The sequence below is a fragment of the Pararge aegeria genome, chromosome 12, assembly GCF_905163445.1.
Source record: "Pararge aegeria chromosome 12, ilParAegt1.1, whole genome shotgun sequence".
Taxonomy (NCBI): Eukaryota; Metazoa; Arthropoda; class Insecta; order Lepidoptera; family Nymphalidae; genus Pararge; species Pararge aegeria.
The window spans coordinates 13859303-13883334 of NC_053191.1; the positions used below are offsets into that span (position 1 = coordinate 13859303).

The following is a 24032-nucleotide window of genomic DNA, read 5'->3' on the forward strand; positions in this document are numbered from 1 at the left end:
CAAGTTAGGTTGCGTGAGCCGTTTGTGTGAAAATTGATTGGTAAAATTTAAATGCTTGCCTAGGAATCTTCTTTGATTAGGCGTGACTTATTTAGATATTGCCTTCTGCGTCATTAGTGAAAACTTTTTTTTTTTTTTTTTTTTAAATACTTTATTGCACAAACTTAGAAACAATACAAGAAACTTCTATAAGTACTTTTGCTATATTTTACTACGAGCAATCTTCTCCTGCTTTCATTACGGTTTATAACAATTCCGTGAAAACCGTTTGTTTTGCTGGGACTAAAAGTTATAACTCTCCATTTTTTCAACTAACGCTATGTCAAATCCAAGTTGATCAATTGCTTAGTTAAAGTAGCCTAGTAGGTAATAACTGACAAACCAACAAACAAACACATTCTCGCATTTATAATACAAGATTTGAAACAAAAACATAATTTAAATTTGGCCGGAAACGATCGTCTCTTAATGTATAGTTTTAAATTCTTCAAAAAAGTCCGTTATTTGTCACGAAAAAGGTTTTATGTATATTTAAATATTGTTTGTGAGTTTGAACTAACAGGTGCTTATACAAGACTATTTATTGCTCGCGACTTTGTGCTTCTCAATACAACAATCTATATATGTGCTATATGTCATCAAGATTTGATCAGCCGTTCTGGCATTATTGAGTAACGTACATCTAACAAAACTTTCGCATTTATAATATCAGTAAAATTATAAATGCGAAATATCTTAGTTAATTTCTTTAATCAAACTACATAAACAATAATAAGTTAAAATAACCAAACGAACAGTTATGAGCACGAATAAATATAATAATAATAACAATAAATATACTACGACAACACACACATCGCCATCTAGCCCCAAAGCAAGCGTAGCTTGTGTTATGGGTACTAAGATGAATATTTTTATGAATATAATACACATAAAAACACATATAATATACAGATAGACACCCAGACACTGACAAACATTCATGTTCATCATTGTGGGAATCGAAACTACGGCCTACTCAGAAAGCAGAGTCGCTGCCCACTCGACTGTCAAACTCTATCGCACTGAGTTTCATTTTGAGCATATTGGTACTAATTCTGTTTTATGCAAAACTCCAAACTATGAGTAACTGGTGTAAAATGTTCAAAAGCTTTGGGACTGCATTCCTGAGCCTTTTTATAAATTTCCTCATCGGATCGGTTAGTTAACTTAAGTTATTAGATCAATTTACAAACAATTAAGCACCACTGTCTAGTTGAATAACAAAAAATATATAATCAAAGTTATGAAAAAGTTACGCAAGTTATGAAAAAGTTACACTATTGGAATCTTGCTATCCAAAATAAACCAATTCGTATTGGTGCGTGATTACAATATCCGGATCTTTTTTTTATAAATAAGTCCCAAATAAAACAACACAAACTACAGTTACATATTATGGTAAATTATTAAAATATGGTTCTATAATATAATAAATAAAAATGTAGAAAAAAACTAATTTACAAGCTCACGGAGCTATATTTTAATCGCGACATTTTAACATGAGAGTCGATCTTTTATTACCGGTGGTGGCCTCCAGTTTACGAGAACTAGTGACTCTCATGGTATTTCATCCTGTCAAAATAAAAATGAATTTATAAAGACAGCTAAATGGTGTATTTAAAAAATAAGGTAAAAATGATAAACAGATCGTTTTTATCCATTTACAAAATGGTGGATAACATCAATCGAAGTTATCGTAATCATCTCATTATCGACCCACTAAAATGCACGGGTCTACTTTCAGTATGACTATTACCAGGTACTAACATTTTGGAGTTATGTGCGTTTTATTTCTTTGATTAAAACATTAAAAATAACACTAGCTTTATCGGTGAAGGAACACATCGCGGAAAAGCTGCATGCCCGAGAGGTCTCCTGAAAGTTCTCAAAGGCGTGTGAGGTCTACCAATCCGCACTTGGCCAGCATGGTGGACTACGGCCTCAACCCTATTTTCATTGTGGGCCACCAAAATGCCCTGCAGTGGACCGGTAAAGGGTTGATAATGATGACCTCATCATATGGTTTGAAATGGTAAAGAAACCCTTTTGCATTTAGTGAGACTTTCCTCGTCAAGCTATTGAGGCTTCGAAAATATTTTAAAGTCTCTATCATAAAATTCGATACAAATGGTCATAATTTTTATACCAACCTCGATATTATTGTAAGAAAACCAGTCGGGCGGGTATTGGCACCGTTAAATTTGTCACGTATTGGCTAATTTGTCGGGTTTTATCTCAAATTTCATTTGAACGTTTCGCTTTGCAAATAAGATGGATTGAATATTTTATTATAACTTAATAAGAGGGGCTTCAAACCAGTTTCTGACTTTTTAGTAAACATACGAGTTAAAAAGCGAATTAGAAAACTCGTACAAATAACTTCTTAGGAGGGAAAGAGATGTTAGGAAGATGCATGTTCGCTTATAGAGGACATTTTTAGGATACCTACAGTTGCACCCAAAACGATGGCTTAAAAATCCAAAAACCTTAATGCTAAATGACATAATACAAGGTCAATCACATTCTACTGCTGGAACTTGGTGAACGCAGCAGGTGATATTAGTAGCGCATAGGACACTGCCGCCTGTCCGTTACATTATTAGCCGCCTCGTATTGTGATCTGTGGTAACCACACGACTCATAAAATATGTTACAATAAACAAAAGACGATAATTACAAAACAAATGGTTATTAAAGGAGATATGAAACATTATGAATAATTATGAAAATTAAGTAGTTCTTAAGAATTATTCATTGTGTTAAACGACTAAGACGCCGGGAGGTATCTTTGCATCGTTCGAGTCCATGTAGGACTGAGGTCCATGTAGGTCGTATTTATATCAAAATACCCACCAACTCAATGTCATGAATATAAATATCTCGCAAATATTAAGTTATTGTTATGAAAAATTTAATTATTTACCCACTGTATGTACTGTAACATTTGTCAAGACAACTGAAAATGAGGTTTAGGGTGCAACATCTCCTCTCCGGTGTCGGAGCGAGACGTGCGTAGATCGTACATTGCCGAAGATCTGTTTGGTGTGGAGTATAAAGGTTTAGGAAAATATAAATTGCACCATACCGATTCTCCAGCTTTTCGCAGAGTATAGATAATTAGCTTAACTTTCTTGATATATAATGTAATTCAAAGAGCGGTGATAGGGCTCCTTGCTCGAGCCTCAGCACGCACCACTGAATTTTGGAGTTCTGTGCGTTTTTAATTTAAGCAATTTTAATATCACATGCAGGTTTCCTAAGTGTTCTCAAAGGTGTGTGGAGTCCACCAGTCCGCACTGGGCCAGCGTGATGGACTACGGCCTTAACCCCTTCTCATTGTGGGATGAGATCCGTGCCTTGTAGTGGGCCGGTAATGGGTTGATATGATGATCATGAAATTCCCCTAAGTAACGCCTCCTTCTATAAAATATATATTAAAAAGACCCACCCAAACACTCAGTAGTAAAATAATTCACTGTTTTTTTTATATCAAAGCGTGGAATCCTACTTTTTACTAAATTACTGGTTAGAAACCGTGTCAAAGGGCGCAGGGAATTGAAAATAAAAAATGCAAGCACGATCTCTCAACTTTTAAACTTAGCCTCAATAGCAATGAGAAAGTTTACATTATGCAAGCGGTGATAGCCTAGCGGTTAGAGCCTTGGCATCCTTCCAGGGGAACCGTGTTCGATCACCGGCACGCACCTCTAACTTTTCGGAGTTAAATGAGTTTTTAATTTAAGCTATTATAAATAAAAATTGATTTAATTGACCTGCATGACTGAGAGTTCTCCATAATTTTCTCTATGGCGTAATTCTACCAATCCTCACTTGGCCAGCGTGGTGTACTACGGCCTAAACCTTTCTCATTGTGAGATGAGATCCGTGGTCTGTAGTGGGCCGGTGATGATATATTATACTGGTTCTAAGCTCTCTTCACACTACAAGTTAGCCCTTCTGTCTAAGATGGTAGCGGGCTAACCCGTTTGGGAGTATGGCAGGTATATTTAACCCATGGAAACATATAATCGGTTTCTACGCGACATCATACCGGAACGCTCAATCGCTATGAGGAACGGCCGAAGCCACCCACCAGACCAGACCAGAGAAAATTCGGAAATAATAAACTCCAAATTGCCCCTGCTGGGAATCGAACCCGGGACCTCCAACTTAAAAGCCCAGCACTCAACGCTGCGCCAGGGAGGTCGTCAAACGAAAGAAGATCTCTCTTCATTCATACGCTGTTAATAATAAGAACGATAATGATCATGAATTAGCTGGTCGATTTTTTATAAAATTATACTTACAAAGTCTGATCACCCGTAGAAACGTTTAACTCAAATAAAACAGGACCCCTAATATATGAGAGCGAGCTTTCCAACCATACAGTCGTGACCCGAAACATTTTAGGACGGTCAAACGTCACGTCTCCATTGTTACAACCGGACAGAGCGACATTTTTTGCTTATAGCTATTCCCACGAGGTTAAACTCCCGAGTAGTTTAACAAGTATACATAACTACAACGAAGGCAACGCCGTGCCGCATCCAACTTATGTCCTTAGTGGCGGTCAAGTTTGCGTCCTATGTCCGACCAATAACAAGCCTTCCTCGATCGCGCTCTTTTCGTGATTGGTCAAATTTCAATGCCGCTGATGTTGCAGGTTGGACGCAGATTGATTTGCGTCAAATTAAATTTTAAATATTGCACACTGGTTTTCGGAAGGAGCGTAAGCGTTTCAAATATTTTATTAAATCTACTAGCATTAATATTTTTGATCGATCGTTAATTTTGATTGTACCTTATTCTTATTTTATTCGTTGAAATAATCCAAATTGAAAAAATCCGTGTGCAAACCTATTTCTAATAAGTTTAGTAAAACCTAATGGTAAAAAGTCATCTGTAGGTCATTAAAACAACGTGGTGGGTGTAAGCTCTAAATCCCATTATTCTAGGAGAACCCTGTGCCACAGCAGTGGGCCTTAGAAAGGAATATATTCATCGTATACTTTAATTGCTGTCCCAGTGATGAGCACAGTTACTTTCTTAGGAAAAGAGAGAAATTGTCGATAACTATCGTTATTAGGTATCATGGTCATGAGACTGGCCGATTAACTTTCCGTGCTGCAAAAGAAATACCTAGTTATAGACAGTGCACTTCAAGACACGCGGGTCACTGTGAGTAATCGACACTATATTTTATTAGCGCCTACGTCGGGTCCCACTTATAATAGACTGCCCAATGAAAAGGCATTATAGATCTTGGTTTTGTTTGCTTAAATCCATACAAATTGAAACAACAAAACAGGTATAGAACCCTCCACACACAAACGGAGCCGTGGGCGAATGTTAGTGCTTCAATAATTCCATAATAAAAATAAATATTTTACAATACCAATAAAAGTTACACCGATAAAAATGCAATACTCCAACAAAGTGTTTATTTAGTTCGTAAAAATGGCGGACGACAAAAATTTGGATGTTTTACGACTTCTTTCAAGCCTTATTTATTGGTCTAAATGTGACGCGTTTATGACTTTGAATAAATATTTTTATACCAAACTGGTGATGCAGACGAATAAAAAAATAAAACTAGATTTCATCGCATTCAAAGTGTATTTAGTTTTGATTCACAGACAAGTGTTCGCTAGTAAACATGTTTCTAGAGCAATCAAAATAGGTAAAGCCTATTTTTTCTTACCTGTATTATAATGTCAACCATCTTTCCGTTACTATTTAGTGTAAAATTTATTTTAAATTGTTAAGAAAATAAAAACACGCCTTAGAACAAGAAAATCTCTTATTATTTTTTTTATTTTTTATTCATTTGTCGCATAAATTTTTTTCATATTTTCAAAACATATTTTACGCTAAAAGTAATAAAAAGATCGTATAACATAAGACAAGTAAGAGAAAATTAAATATATGTTTATCATAAGACATCTACTCAGACTTCTTATGATGAACAATACAATTACACTAAAATAAAAACCAACAAATTCAGTAAGTGAATATTAAAATTTAGATGTTTTTAGTTTTGCTGCCCAAGTGTCATCATCATCATCATCATATCAACCGATGGAGGCCTATTTCTTGGCATAGGTTTAATCTTTTTTTTAATTCCTCCATTCCAGCGAATCTGCGACTCGTTTGATATCGAACAGTCCACTTAGTCAGAAGTCTACGAACTCAGCACCTTATGGTGCTTCTATTGCCTTTGAGATAAAGAAATAAATATGCTATGACAATACACACATCGCCATATAGCCCCAAAGTAAGCGTTTCTTGTATCACTTAGATAACTGATGCATAATTTTATAAATAATAATATGTACATAAATACAGCATACTGCTACAGCAAAACGCTGAAGCGATACTCTGTTTGGGAGAAAAAAACACCACAGACATCATAACGTTACATAGTATTATGTCACTGCCAACATAGAATTATATTTAATATATTTTGTTTAGTTACCTAATTTTAGGATCTTTTCTTTTTTTATTGTTTATGTTCTCTTTGATATGTTTTTCTGTACAGTTCACTTTAAAAGTTAATTCCTATGTGTTGTTTTTTCTCAAATAAAGGATTTATTATTATTATTAAACACTTATAATATATATATATATATATATATATATATATATAAACACCCAGACACTGAAAAGCATTCATGTTCATCACACAAACATTGTCCAGATTTTTTTATACAAGAGTATTTTCAGACTTCTTACCAGGATCGAAGGTAGAAGAAAATTCGTCGGTTCCGGGTTTTTAACACCAACAACAGACGATCGTTATGTCCTAGATTAATCTAATCTGTGCGCTACTGGCTCTTCCTTAACCGGTTATAGAGGTCACACGGCAACCTCTCCTATGAGAACTGCAAGCATATATAAAATGTGGATTGGTTTGAATATATTAATTATGGGACCCCGATATCTGAATAAACCTGGTCTGGTTGGTCTAGTGAACAGCGAGTTCAACTGCTAATCTGGAGGTCTTGCAATCGATTTCCGAATAAATCCTTCAATAATAATTGGTAGGTAGGTTCCAGTCCCAGAAAAAAATTCAGCCCCAGCCTGGAATAAGGAATTCAGGTTGCCTAATTGAGAACGTTAAGCCCGCCAACTATCACACAAAGTTCTCCCGAGAGAGGTATATGCCCAGCAGTGGGAATTATATAAACAATAAATCACATATAATAATCTAGAAAAGGTTTAACGGGAATTTAAGAGCTTTATGCGCTTAGGTAGACCTAAGCAAGCTAGAGCTTAGGCCTACTGAAAAAAAATCTTCACTCATAGGTTGAATTACCTTTATTTTACTATTCTATACTGTTCGATACATATGAAGAAAACTGTTCATAACACACTTTCGCAATTTATAATATCAGAATTGTTTGTTCGTTCTATTTGAGAAAAATAACTATCAATACATATTTACTAAGTAGATCTTAGTACCCATAACACAAGCTACGCTTACTTTGGGGCTAGATGGCGATGTGTGTTCGTAGTATTTATATATATATATATTATATATATTTAAGTTACTAAGCATCTTTAATTATGCTTAAAACAAATACGTATCATTAATTCTAAGTTACAACAATGTCATGTCAATTTAAATTGCGAGCCGACTGAAATGTACGACCATTTGTCAAAACAATGGCGGCCATTTTTCGCACAGATAAATAATGGCCCTAAAGAATATGTCATGGAGCCGCTTCGGTATTTGTGTGACGGATTCGACATATGTCAACTTTGACGTGTATGTAAATTCTGTACGAGATGACATTTTCTTAATATTCTGCTGAGTTGATATACTGTATACGTCTTACTAACTCGTTGGTCTGGTGGTAAGCATTTTCTACTATGGATCATGAGATACTGATTTCGATTCTCGGATCGAACCAAGAATTGTAAGATTTATTGGTTTGTTTGGTTAATCTAAATGCAAGCCTGAAGTTATCAAATTTTTGGTGTCTACCTCCTTCAAAAGTCATCACATTAACCCATTGCCAGCCCACTAAAGGGCACGGATCTCTTTTCACTATAAGAAGGGGTTTAGGCCGTAGTCTGCCACTCTACTCCACACACCTTTGAGCATATTGTAGCAAAGGTTCGGGCATGCAAGTGGTTTTCCTTCACCGTTCAAGCAAGAGGTATTTTAGTTGCTTAATAAACGCACATAGCTTAAAAACGTCAAAGTCTTACCCTATCACAGCTTCCAGATACTATTACTAGCATTTAATAATAATACGTCTTCAATGCCCGCTAACCTGCACTGGAGTAGCGTGATGGATCTCAACTCTAAATTCCTTGCAGCTATCAAGAGAGATCTCCTCCAGAAAAGTTACGATTGTTAATATCAAGCCTTCCGAAAAAAGTAAGTTTTAATTCATTGCAGGCTTTCAAAAGTGTTTTCATAAACTTTCCGGTTATTAACCCATAACAAACATAGAGAAATAGAAATCTTATTAAATTCGTTAACGTTCATTAATAGAAATAATTTTGCGGTATATAATAGTGTGGTAGCGAATAATAAATGAAAATTTACACAAAAAAAAATGTATCCGATCGAATCAACTTCAACCTCCAAGTTACAAAACCGATTCTTAAGATAGTCGTTATTTGATAAAGCTTTCTCTAAAGATCAACTTAGGTTATAGGTTGCCAATTGTTCTAATTTAAGCAGGATGTAGCGATTTCATACTGTCGTGACCAATGTACAGGCGGGACGATTTATTTTAGATTTTACCCTACTTCGGATAAAGTAAAATTTGTCTATTTTGTTAGATTAAGTAATTTAAAATTTTTCATTCCGTCAAAAAAGGGTTCAAACGTAACCTAACCTAACTAAGTTGAGGGGGAATAAAATGCATAAACAAACAGTTTTCTATTTTAGAAGTTTAACGTTATGAAAAATTTTCAAACCATTTCTGTAAGTGTTGCGGAAGTAAGCAGTTACTTTTCACATAGGCCCGTCTCCAGAAATCAAAGAAGAAAATGATCAATGATTAATCGTTTAATTATTAATGGCTAATCGTACTCTATAAATAAATAAAATATATGACTTTTACTCTACTTTCCAACCCCTGTTTTATTGCCTTTCGTAAAAGCCTCTCTCATAGCGGATGCCTACGGAAAAAAAATCTATCCTTATGCCAAATTTTAACCAAATCTATCCCATAGCTTAGTGTAGATCAGTTAGTCATTGTGTCAATTAGATAGTCAGTCTTTTTATACATTTAAGTAATGATAAAAATGTTTCAATGCTCATGCGTACGACGTTACTCTCAATTTTTATATTGAATAGAGTTAGATTAAATTAACCTTGATTATATGTACCCAAACAAAACCAATATGAATACCAAGTCCAAACTACGTAACAAATAAATATTGGATAACGAGTTTAAAAAAAGTATCGTATACAGATTCCAAATTATTAGATTATTTTCATAAATCGTAAACACAAAAACATCAATTTTCGAGGCAGTAAGCCTGATTATCACTATATCTTTATGATTTGTATATTATAAGAAATGAGGAGGATATGACTTTACCAACCGATTTTAAAGATATTCTCAGTGATTTTTTTGTAAAGTAAGCACACAGATTTATAGATTTACTTGCGGTCTGTCGGCCGATTTACTTGATTCCTTGTTTAACCCCTTGTTTAGTTATATCTACTAAACTTAGTATTTTTATCACTTGAATTATCTGTTCTTTTTTATGTTTTTCTGATGTGGTGTACAAATAAAGAGTATATATAAACAAAAATAAAAAAAAAAATTACCTAGCTACGAAATCGAACTAAATTGGAATCACTCGCTCGAAATCTTTAGTGATAAATCATATTACGTTACGAGTTACGACCCTTAGTCAGCAAAGCAGCAGTTAGGGCATCAGTACAACATCAATATGCAAAACAGCAAGAGGATAAAGTATCTTGAATTTAATATGATACAATAATAAAAAACATATCTTTATAATAGTCGAAACGTAACTAGGAGGGGCATAAAATAATTTATATTATTTTCACTACAAAATACATAGTGATTTGTCCATTTTATTACACGAGATACAATCGCGGTTCTTATCTTTAATAATAAACTACGGGAAAACTTCATCGAAATTGATAAAGCCGTTTGCGGAGTTATCTTGGACATTCATTTAGAACTTTACAAGGTAAGACGAGTTGTTTTACCCGGTTTTTGTCGATAGGAAGGTTGATTAAGTTGTTCATTTCGCTTGTAAACAGTTAACGTTTGACGCTTGCTTCGCTTGTTTGGTTTTTCTTTTCAATAATTCATTATCATCTTTAACCAATTATTATGTCCCACTGCTGTTTTAAATGAATCGTTAGGAGACCTGCATGCCTAAAAATCTGTATAATGTTCTCAAGGGCGTGTGAAGTCTACCAGTCCGCACTTAAATATAATATGAATATAAATATACTACGACAATACACACATCGCCATCTAGCCCCAAAGTAAGCGTAGCATGTGTTATGGGTACTAAGATGGCTGATGAATATTTTTATGAATAATATACATAAATACTTAGAATATAAACACCCAGACAGCATGAAAATCATTCATGCTCATCACACAAACATTTTTCAGTAGTGGGAATCGAACCCACGGCCTTGGGCTCAGAAAGCAGGGTCTAGAGAGAGAACTATCAGGCATGCAGGTTTACTCAAGATATTTCCTGCACCGTTAAAGAAGCGATATTATAATTACTTCAAATAATAAAACGCGCATTACCCCGAAAGGTTATATGTAGGTGCTGGGCATCAAAATCAGTCTTCACGAAAGTCATGCCGAAGCCCTTACCACTAGACCATACCTTTTTCAGTGTGTATATGTATATACATTTTTCAGTTAGAATTTGTGTACAAATTTAAGTTAGCGTATCTTTACATGAACGTTTTAGAACGGATTCGGAACATTAACGATTAAAATCACAGATGTTTGGTGATGTAATACCCGGTATGACTCTCTAAATGACGGAGGGAAGTAACTACCTAATTTAGTACCGCCACAATCAGAACGCGGAGCACAGCCTGCGCAACTGAATGATAAAAGCTATCGCAAAGACGCCAAGCTTTTGAGCGAAACCTTTTATTTTTACAAGCTTTCATTTAAGTTGCTTTGTATTTATCTTTCCGGTTCAAAATTTGTAATCCATTTACCAAGCACTTTATTTTGATTAACTGTACCGTTTGTCTAGTGGTTAGCAAGTGTGACAACGGATCACACGGCCCAAGGTTCCTTTAATAATGTGATAAATGCGTAAGTGTGTTTGTCCGTTTATTCTTGATTTACGCCATCAATGAAGTTAGTTGAAAGGACGGAGTAACAGGTAGTAATTAGTAATTCGTAAATTAGCTCAGCAGGGTGATTACGTATATCGTAACAGGCTTTCGACAGGCGAAAATCTCGCGATCTTTGCAAACATTTACGCTTGTCACAAGCCTGTTGTGAGATACGTAATCACTCTGCCGATCTGTGGTTTGGTAGGGAATTTTGACAGTGCATGTAGTGTAGTAGCAAAGATTAGAAACCCTAGATCGCCATTAACCATCAGGTAAGGTCGCAGGCAAGCGTTAACTTGTTAGAAAAATGGAATACGAAGACATATTATTTATTTATTATTTATTTAAACTCTTTATTTGTACACCACTACACAGTTAGGAAAATAAAGGACGAATAGAGAGAAACACAAAAATACACATATCACAGGTAGGTACATATAATTTGTGTATCAGTCGATGGAAACATATTATCTATTACACTTAAAGGGACCTATCGCTGTAAATGAGAACAACTTCCGGTATTGGGAACTGCCTTAATTTGTTGTGAACTTTTTCTAAAACCAGGGTGTGCTTTGAAATCCTGACCTTCGCCTTCGTTATGAGTAAACGAATATAATTATCTCCTAACAATAAATGGGAAAAGATGTTTGAAGAATATTAATGTTTAGATATATTTGTACTATTACTGTAGTACAGTGGAGATATCGCAATATTAACCAATATTTTAGATAATACAATAAGTATGACGTTAAAAATAAACATCTTAAGCGAAAGCATCGAAAAACACCCATAAATACATGGATGTCCAGTAATAGATCAGTCCATCAGTTTTCCGTACTTATTAAACAATAAATAAGTTTGGTAGTACCTTTCAGTTTTTTTAGATTTATCGCAAAGCGCTATAATAACTCTTACTGTGTCAAAACCTTCGTAAAAGGGCATATTAAGCAGCCGATACGGAACCGAATCTGAGATGATGGTGATATTTTGAAAGCTTTTGTTTCTTCTGGAATGCAAAGGTCACTGATAAAATATTTTCAAGAAAATATGGTGCCCAAGATAGTCGTGGAATGCAATGGCAGACAAACATTTTTCGACCAAAAATTAAAGGGAGAAAAAATATGAGATGGTATCTTAACATCAGATGGGTTTAACCAGACTATACCAGATACATAGACAGATCCTATAATGATTTAGCTGTACGGTTTAAACAAGGAATATCAACATATCTAAGTATGCAGAATAAGGCTATATTTAGTACATGCATATTCTCATATTCTCAGATTTGACATTATATCTACAATTTCCTTTTTGGCTTGCACACTCCTAGAAAGGTATTTATTTTTGTTTTTATTAAATTGAAAATTTCTGTTGAAATAGTTTTCTTTCCTGCAACAAAGGTCTAAGCTAAAGCCTAGCTTACGCCTTACATTGGTTTTAGTGTCGGTGAAGTCCCGTTAAAATCGGTTCAGCCGTTCTGAAGCCTGTATACTCGGACAGATGGACAGTTTTAAAAACGTGTGTGTCAAATCAATGAAATCCAAAAAGTTCTAAAAGTTATTATCATTGCAATTTCATCGTAGTTACTTCTCCAGTAATGAAGGGATGAAAAATCGCTAGATTAAGTGTTATTTAGGTTTACCTAAGCTAGTTTAAAGCTCCAAGTCGATTTAGCCCTGAGAATAACCCAAATTATCACGCATTATCATAGTCATAAGAAGAAGATTGTGTCCGCATTTCAGAAATGGGAGCATATCCTGGACAAAGACGAGTTCTTGGCTATTGAAAATTTTGCATAACTATAACGTTAAGGCATTTAAGGAATTTCATAAGACTAGGTTCTAGGTTCTGTTTATTCTAACAATGTAAAACGTAGATTTTTATAAATTATGTGGTGCAGAAGATGACATTTTACTAATTTAATTGTATTTTGACTATTTTTGTATGGACGTTAAACTCTAACAGCAGTAATATTATGGTAAGCCGAAAACACTTTAAGGACTGCAATAAAATATTTATTAGAAGATAAAATAGACTATAAATAAAATACCAACCGTATCCCATAGATCGCCACCAAATCCCAGAACACGAGAACACTTCAATATTTTATCACAAAACACAAAATTCCTTGAAGTCTTCGAACATTCAGAGTCGTCTAAAAGAAAGCCCACTCGAAAAAATGAGTCAAATTTTTCAATAACATAACACCATAAATATTTCAAAAAAATGTATGTAAGAAACTTGAAAAGCACAAAAACGCGTCCGTCTTCGACGACGTTCAGTGCAAGACTGACTTAGGTAAAAACATGCACGGCTGAATACGAGGTGCCTTGTCCCTTTCAATCCTTCGAGTTTTCCTAAGAATGAGCAGGATGGCTATAATGGCATGCATTATGGTACTGTCTCGTTTGACTTTTTTCCGATGATTTCTTTGAACGATCGAGCGTTGGATCTATAGGATCTATAGATCTCTATAGTAAGCGTGAGTTATGCCCCTGAACAGTGATTCATTGATAGGGCAGTTAGTTATAAAATTATAGTATTTGCTTTGGATCTAATAAATTGATACTGATACGGTTTTAATGGTGGTTTTTGAGGTCGTGTCTAATTTTCTTATTTGATTCCCTATTAGAGCATTGGTTGTGGTGTTTTCGTTCCAATTTTTGTAACTATTTGGTTTGGGCTTTCCATATTTAGGTCAAGAGAGGTTATTGTACTATTAGTTGTGTGCAGTAAACCTGTCGCTTAGTTAATGGATAATGTTTTTGATTTTCGTCACTTGTTTATTTTTTATTACCAATCTTCAAAAAATAATATGCAAACAGGTTTCTGATAAAAAATTAGTATTCGAAGCCTTTCTAGAAAGTTTTCAAGAATTTTGTTTAGGTGTGTCTTGTTTATTTCCATGCCATTGATATTTTTACCATCGTAAAACCAGGTGACTATTTACCAAAATTACCACTATTTTTTTCCTAAGCCTAAAATGTAAACAAAAAAGATTTTTTAGTTTAAGACAAATTTTTAATTTTTTCTTTGTGATATTTCAATTGGGTCAAAGTAATTTGTAGAAAAAAGTTTTATTCACTCTACAGACAGTAAAGAATAATTAAGATGAGTAAATGAATGCAAAAGCTTCTTTAATTAAATGCTTCCAATAAAAAAAGCCATTTTCAACTTAACAATTTGTATTCGGATTTCTTATGTTCGGAGTGCTCTTTTAACGATTCAATATGGCCTCTGCTCAATCTATACACAATTGTGTATTTATTCCGCAAGCTACAAATTCAAGTGTAAACACTACTAGGCTCATAATAAAGAGAGAAGTTATGGTACAATATTATTTTTTCGATTTAAGCTTTGATTAAACCGTAATGGGAATTGTCACACAGTTTTACCAGTCCGCAAAAATGCATTTTGTGACATATTTTGACACCTTTTGATTACTATACAAGGAGTGTAATGAAATGAAAGCAAATTGTGGGTTTATTGTCTTTATATTCATCAAAGTCTTTCTAAATCAAAGCCCTGCTTCCTGGTTCATTTTCCAATAGAGATGTTGTTATGCTGCGAATGTTCCAAATCCATTAATCATCATTTATTTTATTTATATTATTGGCCCACTACAGGGCACGGGTCTCCCCCTACAATGAGAAGGGGTTAAGGCCATAGTCCACCACGCTGGCCCAGTGCGAATTTTTGGACTTCACACACCTTTAAGAACATTATGGAGAACTCTCAGGTATGCAGGTTTCCTCACGATGTTTTCCTTCACCGTTGAAGCAAGTTTAATTTTAATTGCTGAAAACGCACAAAACTTAGATAAGTTAGAGGTGCGTGCTGGGATACGAACTCGCCTGCCCGAAAGTGAAGTCGAAGTCCTACCCACTGGGCTATCACCGCATCTATCTATCTATCTCTAAATCCATTAATAGGGTCGCTCAAAATTCGAAGCTGAACAAAGCTGATGGAGGTTTAGCATAGATATGTTTTTTATAGAAAGATACATGAAGGTTGAGTCCTAAGGATGTGAGCTACGGATGCGCTTGTGGTGAAGTCCGTGCAGAGCAGCGTAACTATTCCCCCGATGACGTCGAGCCTTGGGGCTCCTCTCATGGCGAGCTTACGCACTAGTCCCAACTCCCTGATTACGCTGTTACAACTCTTAAGATGGTATCAGTTACTGTTGTTTAAGAAATAAATTTTACGTTCGCATCTTAAGTGTTATTCTCTATGGGATAGACGAGTAGAAAATCATTTGTAACTAAAATATTTTAAATTAATTCTTTATGACATCAAAAGCATTACAAAGTGATTCGTTAAAGTATTTATACTACTACTAAGTACAATCTATGGCTGTTTCTAATATTAATTTCCTTTCTCGATGGCATATAGAAATAGAAACACTCTTATATAAATTGACAAAGTTGTGTAAATCTAATCAAATCAATCAAGAATCAAGAGAGGTACAGTACGAAAACTTTCTTTAAAATACCTTCCAAATAAAACCTTAGTATCAGTTACTGCTTTTCCAAAAGTGAAATGAAATCCAGATATAGGATAGTTTAAAAATCGAAGCTTAGCTAACCTTTAGCTCTGGTGAAAAGGGGCTCAAGGCTTTGATGTTTGTATAGCGAGATTCGTGCTAAGGATACGTGCCAACGTTGCGTGCTAATATTGTGTACTAAGAATGCGCCTAAGCAAGGGAGCCAAATGCGTGAGTAAGGGATGCGTACAGCTTTGTACAAAGTAATAGTACACTACATACTACTAAGTTTGCAATAGCTGTGCATCATTCCACATGATACCTCCAGCAGCACATCTTCTTAGCATATCTTAGCTTCTCCACTAGGTACAAGAATTAGTTAAAACGGTTACATAGTTTCGAAGCAGTGGCGTGCATAGAGGGTATGCACAGGTTATGCAAATGATATAAAATGAAGAAAATCTCCAGTATGAGTTATTAATACTTGATATTGTTATAATGCCTATCCTTGAGGCCCTCACGCTTGCCGCTCAACCACACTGCCCAGCCCTGGTGGAAAAGCAAGGCAACCTCGGTATATTTATATGTCCAGCAACAGAACTGCTTCATCAGAGCCTTTCTCAACTGTGAGGAATACTTAATGTTTATTTGCACCAGTCAGTGAAACTCAAAATCAAATATTGGATAGAAGCAGGCGTTACTTTGCTGAAATCCATGATATATTATGAAAATTAAGCTTAACTTGCTATACCTACTCCGCGAAAAGCAGGAGAATCTGTATGGTGTAATTCATAATTTCTTCAATCCTCATACTCCACACCAAACAGATCTTCGGCATTGTACCCTCTACGCACATTTCGCTCCGAAACCGGAGCATCCTCAGGAGATGTTGACTTTACAATGACTATTATATTACTTAACAATTATTCATGCTCCGATGCTCCGGTGAGGAGTATAAGGATCGAAGAAATTATAAATTACACCATACAGATTCTCCTGCTTTTCGCGAAGTACAGCAAATTAAGCTTAATTTTCATAATACTCAAAGTCAAAGTCAAAATCAAAAATATCTTTATTCAAGTATATAGGTGACGCTTTTGATGCGTACATTACATGAGAAGTACACGGCAGTAAAATTGTTGAGTAACTCTTAAATTGCTATCACGATTATTGTTTGAACTATATAAATATATTTTATCGTTTTTATGTATCGCATATCATAGGTATATCATTTAAAAACTACATTGAATTGAACATATTTGAAATCATGTGTGGGCCACCGTACTCCTCTATATTTTTTCACGGCGTGTTTGTTTAAGAAATAAATTTTACGTTCGCATCTTAAGTGTTATTCTCTATGGGATAGACGAGTAGAAAAGCATTTGGAACTAAAATATTTTAATTTCATTCTTTACGACATCAAAAGCATTACAAAGTGATTCGTTAAAGTATCTATACTAATACTAAGTCCAATCTATGGCTATTTCTAATATTAATTTCCTTTCTCGATGGAATATAGAAAAAGAAACACTCTTATATAGATTATATAACACTCTAATCAAGTAAATTGATGACCCACTTTTTGAGTTTTGCGAAAAGTGACATACGGATGCTGAATTTTTATTTATGTCGATTTAAGAGCTTAGGAAAAACCAAATATAGCCAGTATCTTGCCCTTCCGAAGCATAAAACACAGAATTTTCTAGATCAAATCTTTATTATATTGTACTTACTCGGCTAGTGCACTAAACGATTTGTTTTTTAAATAGGTATGTAGGCCACACAATTTTTGGTGGAAAATGGGAATATTTATTATACAAATCAAAGATAATGTAATTTGCACTCAAACTACCAATTTTAATATTTAATGTCATATGAATTTATGTTTGACGTGGGTACTTGCTTAATTCCTTAAGCCTCACCGAGCTCTTTGATCGCACCTTCTCATAATTAGTCAGTTGATTTTTTTATAAACTGCCAAATTATACATATTACATTTTGATTGATTCGTTTCCTCCCGAAGTGACGTAACCCCCGAATATATTACGAATGAAATATATTCTTGGCATAATTCACAAATGCATAATAATTGCTAATTACATCCCCTTTTATACCACCATCGATTTATTATAAAATCCAATCAAGAACGGTACAGTACGAAAACTTTCATTAAAATACCTTCCAAATAAAACCTTAATATCCGAAAAGCCAATACCTTATACAATACGGTGTTTTTTTTATTTATTTTCCAAATCTAATTATACCAATGAATCGGGAATTCGCGATAGTGATTGATGACGTAGGACTCGTTCACATTTGCGAGTTATTTTTTACAAACTTGACGGCTTTCTTTCCCTTGATACAAGTCTTAGAGATAAAGTTTCAAATCAAAGACAGACTGATAATCTTTAAAGTTACACTACAGGATATCTTCTATATGTGAGATATTTCCTTCATTCGCAGTAAAACGACTTTTCAAACTTAAATTATTTAGCTTATGCCAATATAAACAAAATGTAATGTCTCGTTGATGTCTTTAATACGGATATCTTTTATATTAAAAAGACTTCAACGAGCTAACATCATGTTTAACTCTTTTTTGGAGTATATAAGAATAATAAATATACTACAGTACCAAATAATAGCATTAAGGTATATAATTACTTTCTATGTTGTCTAGCTCATCCCGTACTCAATTTTTTTTCAAATTTCCTAAAAAGAAATTATATACGCATGCTGTTCCTATTTAAAATTGTATCGGAACTGTCCTCCGTAATGGTAATATAGTAAAGTCGCGTCTAGCAAATACACTTGACGTTATAAACACACCCTTACCTGCCAGGTGTAAAATCCATCATAACAACAATGTTAATTTGGCAACCCGTCGTCCGGGGTGATTACGCCTCAGTTTTGGGTGAAATCGAAAAAAAATATAAAAAATCCCCCCAACCGCTCCTGGTTGATGAACCCGCTGAGCCAGATCAATTTTGGCTAACGAATCTGCATGTAGTTTTACACGTAAGTATAATAATATACATCTAGTTCAAGTAAAAAAATGTTCATTACAATTTAAAAAAAAACTATAGTAAGTACTTAGTAAAACCCCTTTGTGGTTCCAGACGTCCTTCACTGTTTTCTTTTCACTATTCGTTATTCTTCAACTTTTTCTAGCGCAGCTAGCATTTCCCGTTTGTCGTGGAAAAGCTTTATGGCTACCTCTGTCCTTTTGGGCAGGACAGAGGTTATGTAGGACTCCACGCGGTGTTCCCTGGGTACCAGTCAATAACCTGTCAATTTGTTGACTGGATATCCCCTGACACGGGATATATTTAAAGAGTGCACCCGCCAAAACACGGCAACAGAAAATAGGATAAGTTTACCTCCATTTTTAATATATGTATTTATTATTTACTACTTTCACGCATGCTCGGAGATTTGATAAAGTAGTGGGAGAAGATAAAATTGTAACCTTTCCCCGGGCAGAAAAATGAGAGACACTTTAAGTGAGATAAGATGAGAAGGCTTCCGATGTAAAATGATTAAAAAGTACTTTAATATTCTAAAAGTAAAGGAGCATACTATGAAATAAAGTTTCAACCGGAAATTGAATAGAAAATTATTTTTTCATATTTCAACTAAAGTCAGTCCTTTTCTAAAGAGTCATCAGCATTATCAACCTATTAACTTCGAGATAGGGCCTAAGAGCATTGACCCGCCACTGCACTAATATAGGTTGGTGGGCTTAAACGGTTAATTCGGAATAATAATGAAAATAGCCGATAACTTAGCGTGCTCTTTAAGGCAAGGGTCAATACCACCAATATCCAAACAAGGAACAGAAATAGGTTAACCCCAATACCTTTGCTCGTACTGCTACTCGGTATAGCTACCAAGATCTCATAACCCGTTGAACATGCGAAACCTTGTAGCAACGGAGCAGTTAGTCTGTTTGAGCCACATAGTAGATAGTAGCGATTAACAGTTTTCTACTCTCCTGTCCCGGGAGTGTTATTGTTCGACGGCAGCTCGAGTGTGCGACTGCACTTCAATTCACTTGTTATAAATCCACAACTCTGACTAGAATCTACAGAGATAACTACCAATAGTCTTATAACATTAAAGAGGTTTGTTAAATTACCCAATTAGTTAAAATTATTTTAACAAAGTAATATTAATAATAAGTGCATGCCAGCAATTACATCTGCGTAGAATTAGATATCACGTGAGATTATGGAATTTTGCGGCAGTGCCTTTGCTAGAAACTAAGCTACAGGTAAAAGCAAAACTAAAAAAAAATTAAAATTTATGTAAAAAAATTTACAAACTCTTCTCCCCTCTTTAATTCATTCTTCGAAATAACTGATACTCCTTTATTTTTAAGCGAAAGCAAAACACGAATTTTCGTTGATATAACTTGAAAAAAAAAACCGAGTGCTTTCAAAAACTGTAAACAATAATAAATATTCTTTCTTGTTTCTAACCAAAAGCTAGCCAATCTAAGCAAAGCTGTAGTAGCAAATAAAAGTCTTATTACCCAAATTTTTATTGACACATTTTCATACATAGACACATTCTTTCCCAGTTTAATCAATCATGTTTGGGATTTAAAAAAATATCTTTCTTAGAACAACTCCATGGTGCATGAATAAAATCCTCTTAAAAATTCAAATTTTTACCTTAAGTCGCGTAGGAAATATAGATTCGCTGACTGATGTTGCATATAACGGAATATGATCTTAGTTAAAATACAAAATTCATTAATTTTATGTAGGCCCACTTTATAAGCCCTTTCTAATCGTCTATTCTGTTTGTTTGCAGTGACTCTATCATCGATTTGGAAGCCAGTTGCTTGTGCGAATGTGTTAACCATTGTAATGTGTGTGCCCTGAGCTAGTTAATACTCTAACTGTGCTTCGTTTCTTTTCAGTTGTTTTTGAGCAAGGACGAGGTAAATGTGAACTAGTGTAGTTTGAGTAGTAGATATACAGTATATTTTTTTTTGCTAAACTTAGCTTAATAACCTTTAAAAGGAGAAAGGGTATGTCCGAAAACTACGTGGGGCTGTTTTTTTTGTTGAATATATCTTTTTTTTTTAAAAGAGCTTAGCCACATAATGTGACTATGCCGCTCTGTTGGTTATATACGATAGATTCTACTGAGAAGTTGGCAAGAAAGTCAGCAGCACTTACTCGTAGCTCTTTTCCAACATATTTCTAACTTCTGAGACATTAAAGCAACGCGGTTTCCATCAAACAGAAATTGATCAATTGTATGGTAACTTATATGTATTTAATTTATTTTGAACGCACTGCTTAAACTTATGCAAACATAAATCAAACTTTACCTTCAGTATCATGTAATAAACGCATATACCCATCCCCATTAAGGACTTTACATACATAAAGAACACTTTTCTCGGACGTTATACAAATCTCACTAAACTATGCCAGTTTCTTTTAAATCGATTGTTTATATCCACTTTTTATTTACCAAGATGCTAATGCTTTGCAAAGAGGACCGATTGGCGCAGTGGGCAGTGACCCTGCTTGCTGAGTCCAAGGCCGTGGGTTCCCAGTATTGTGTACTAGCGATTTAGTGTTCCGGTGCGATGACGCGTAGAACCCGATTAGGGGTGTGACTACAATACTCCCTAACATCTAGTCAGTCTAACAGCTGAGATTGCAGTCAAGGGCTAACTTGTAGTGGAATGAGAAAAATAAAAAATAAGATCTCGAATCATAAGCGTTTGCTATCAGGTAGTTTATCTAAACAAATTATGCAGATAGTTAAGGAGCGTTTGTTATTATTACAAAATGGTTGTTTACACACTCCTAGCGGCGCGGTGCGGCGTACAAGTGAACAATTATAATATCTATCTGGTAGTTTAGGAGGTATAAAAAAACAAACAAACAGACTCATCATTAACTAGTCGAACGAAGCATTCCGGACGGGGAATGTCTTAACATTGTCAGTTAAGGCGAAGCCTAAATATTCTAGTCTTTTTTATAAGTTGAAAATTATATATGTCACTATATGCTATGTAGCGATAAGGCCCCTTAATTGTATACGCTGTATTGTTATGGCTTTTCTGTTTTATTTTGTGGTGTACAATAAAATTATATTCATTCATTCATTCAATATACGACTTATCTGGTGGTTAGCGCTGTGATCTTAAAGTGGAAGGTCCCGAATTCGATTCCCGATAGGAGAAATTTGGAAATTTATAATATCTGAATTTATTTTTGTCTGTGTCTGATAACCACCCTACGGATTAAAAGCCTCGCGGCAAAGCGATTTAGCGTTTCGGTACGACGACACGTAAAATCAAATTAGGATTGAATATAACTACCTTATCCCTTCATTTATCAGGTTAGCCCGCTACTGTGTACAGTAAACCCAGTGGCGGATATAAGGTACAGATCTCCAGTCCGAGTTTTAAAAAAACTTAAGGATTAGCATTTTAGGAGTTATTAAAAGCCTACCCTTAAGTATTTATAACTCGTACTGGAGATTTTCTTCATTTTATATCATCTGCATACCCTGGGCATATCCGCAATGCACGCCATTTACTGTAAACCTGTACGTTTGTTATACTATATTATAACAAACAGTAGCGTGGTTAGTACGGTCGACTAAACACAAGTTTATCAGATGGAAAATCCCATCTACAATACGATTTACAGAAAGGTTTAGATTAGGTAAGGTTACGCAGTGATTTCACGCGTTGGAAATGCGGTAATGTTAACAAGCAACATTTGTTTTAACGTAATATCAAGAATCTTAAGGTAAATTGTAAATTTAAAAAAAAAAAGTTATATCTTAGTACTTACTTGTTTTATTTACCAACTAGCTGTTCCCCGCGACTTCGTCTGCGTTTGTTTTTTTGATGTGGCATTAAATTTAGTTGTAGTTCTAAAAAATTTAAAGTATTCAGTATCGCTAAGCATTAGATGAGGGGTTTGCTGCTGTCCGCTGAGGAGTTCTGTCCTCTATCTCTAACCACAAATTAATCTCTATAGTACAAAAATAATTATTTAAATCGGTTATAATTTGTCGGAGTTATGGTGTAAAAACCTTAAACACTTTCATCCCCTCTCCCAAAGGAACCGAGCTTAATGTTAAAAAGTATCCTACATTACTTCTAACACTTCCAAGAATATGTGTACAAAGTTTCATGAGGATTGGTTAAGTAGTTAAAGCGTAACAAAAACAAACTTACATTGACGTTTATAATATTAGTAGGGATAGGGATAGGGATAATTTAAAAAATCGGTGTATTTTTACCATTAACATTCTGTTTAATTAACTAACTTAGTATGCGTGGACAACATTATACATGTACATGGTACAGGTACTCGTTTATTTTGTATAAAGGTAAGAAATAAATAGCTACTTATAAACAAAATAAACGAATATACTATGTTGTATGTGAATAATCTAATAAGTCTTTGTGAGTAAAGTTTATAGTGTTTAGAAAATATTCAAAGATGGATTCCCCTTAACCCGCAAAGCCCTTCGTTCGGAGCTACGCTTTGTCCGGTGGATCTTTGCTCGCTATCGCGCTGATTTATTGTGTGTCTGTCTAACAGTTCGGGCGCAACCTCGGCATAAGATATAGCGGATAAGATAAATATCTCCTTTGTAGTCTTATTATGCCGCTGTAAAGCCTGTGTTGATGTTAGTTGGCGGAACAAAAAACAACATTACAAACTCCGTTCCAAGTAAATATTGGCTTGTCTTGTATTAAATGGGTTTTGCATATTGGAAAAAAAGTAAACAAAGAAATTATCTTGCGTGTGCTAAAGAGCAAAGTATGAAATATGCAAATTTATTTTTTATCATGACGCTATTAACTTCCTGCGAATTCCTGGTTGTCTGGAACTATGATTCTTTAATAAAAACACTATAATATAACGTTTATACGCTGTAATAGTTCATTGATCACAGTTAGGTACAAATCTTCGGAAAGTCTAAGGATAATGAGATTTATTCCCGCTCAGTGTACCGCTCGCGTACGTTTCAAGTGAACACTGTGTAACTTTTGTGTCCACAAACACAATTTTTTGTCTGTTCGTTTGTCATAATAGGTGGTTATCTATTTAGTAACCCGGCTTAGGGGTGTGATTCGATCTTTTAGGGCAGTATTAGAGTTTTTTCTCCATCGGCTTGGAAGTTTTCCTACTATTT

The 24032-nt window shown here is 34.7% G+C and overlaps 1 protein-coding gene across 1 annotated transcript in view; it reads right to left on the minus strand.

The window, feature by feature from the left end:
• LOC120628459 (extracellular serine/threonine protein kinase four-jointed) overlaps nt 1-13629 on the minus strand; it is a 56010-nt gene extending 42381 nt beyond the window's left edge. Inside the window, exon 1 of the mRNA XM_039896844.1 lies at nt 13417-13629. Coding sequence (XP_039752778.1) covers nt 13417-13426 — 10 coding nt within the window. The 5' untranslated portion in view covers nt 13427-13629. The remainder of the gene's footprint in view (nt 1-13416) is intronic.
• Nucleotides 13630-24032: the final 10403 nt, after the last annotated feature.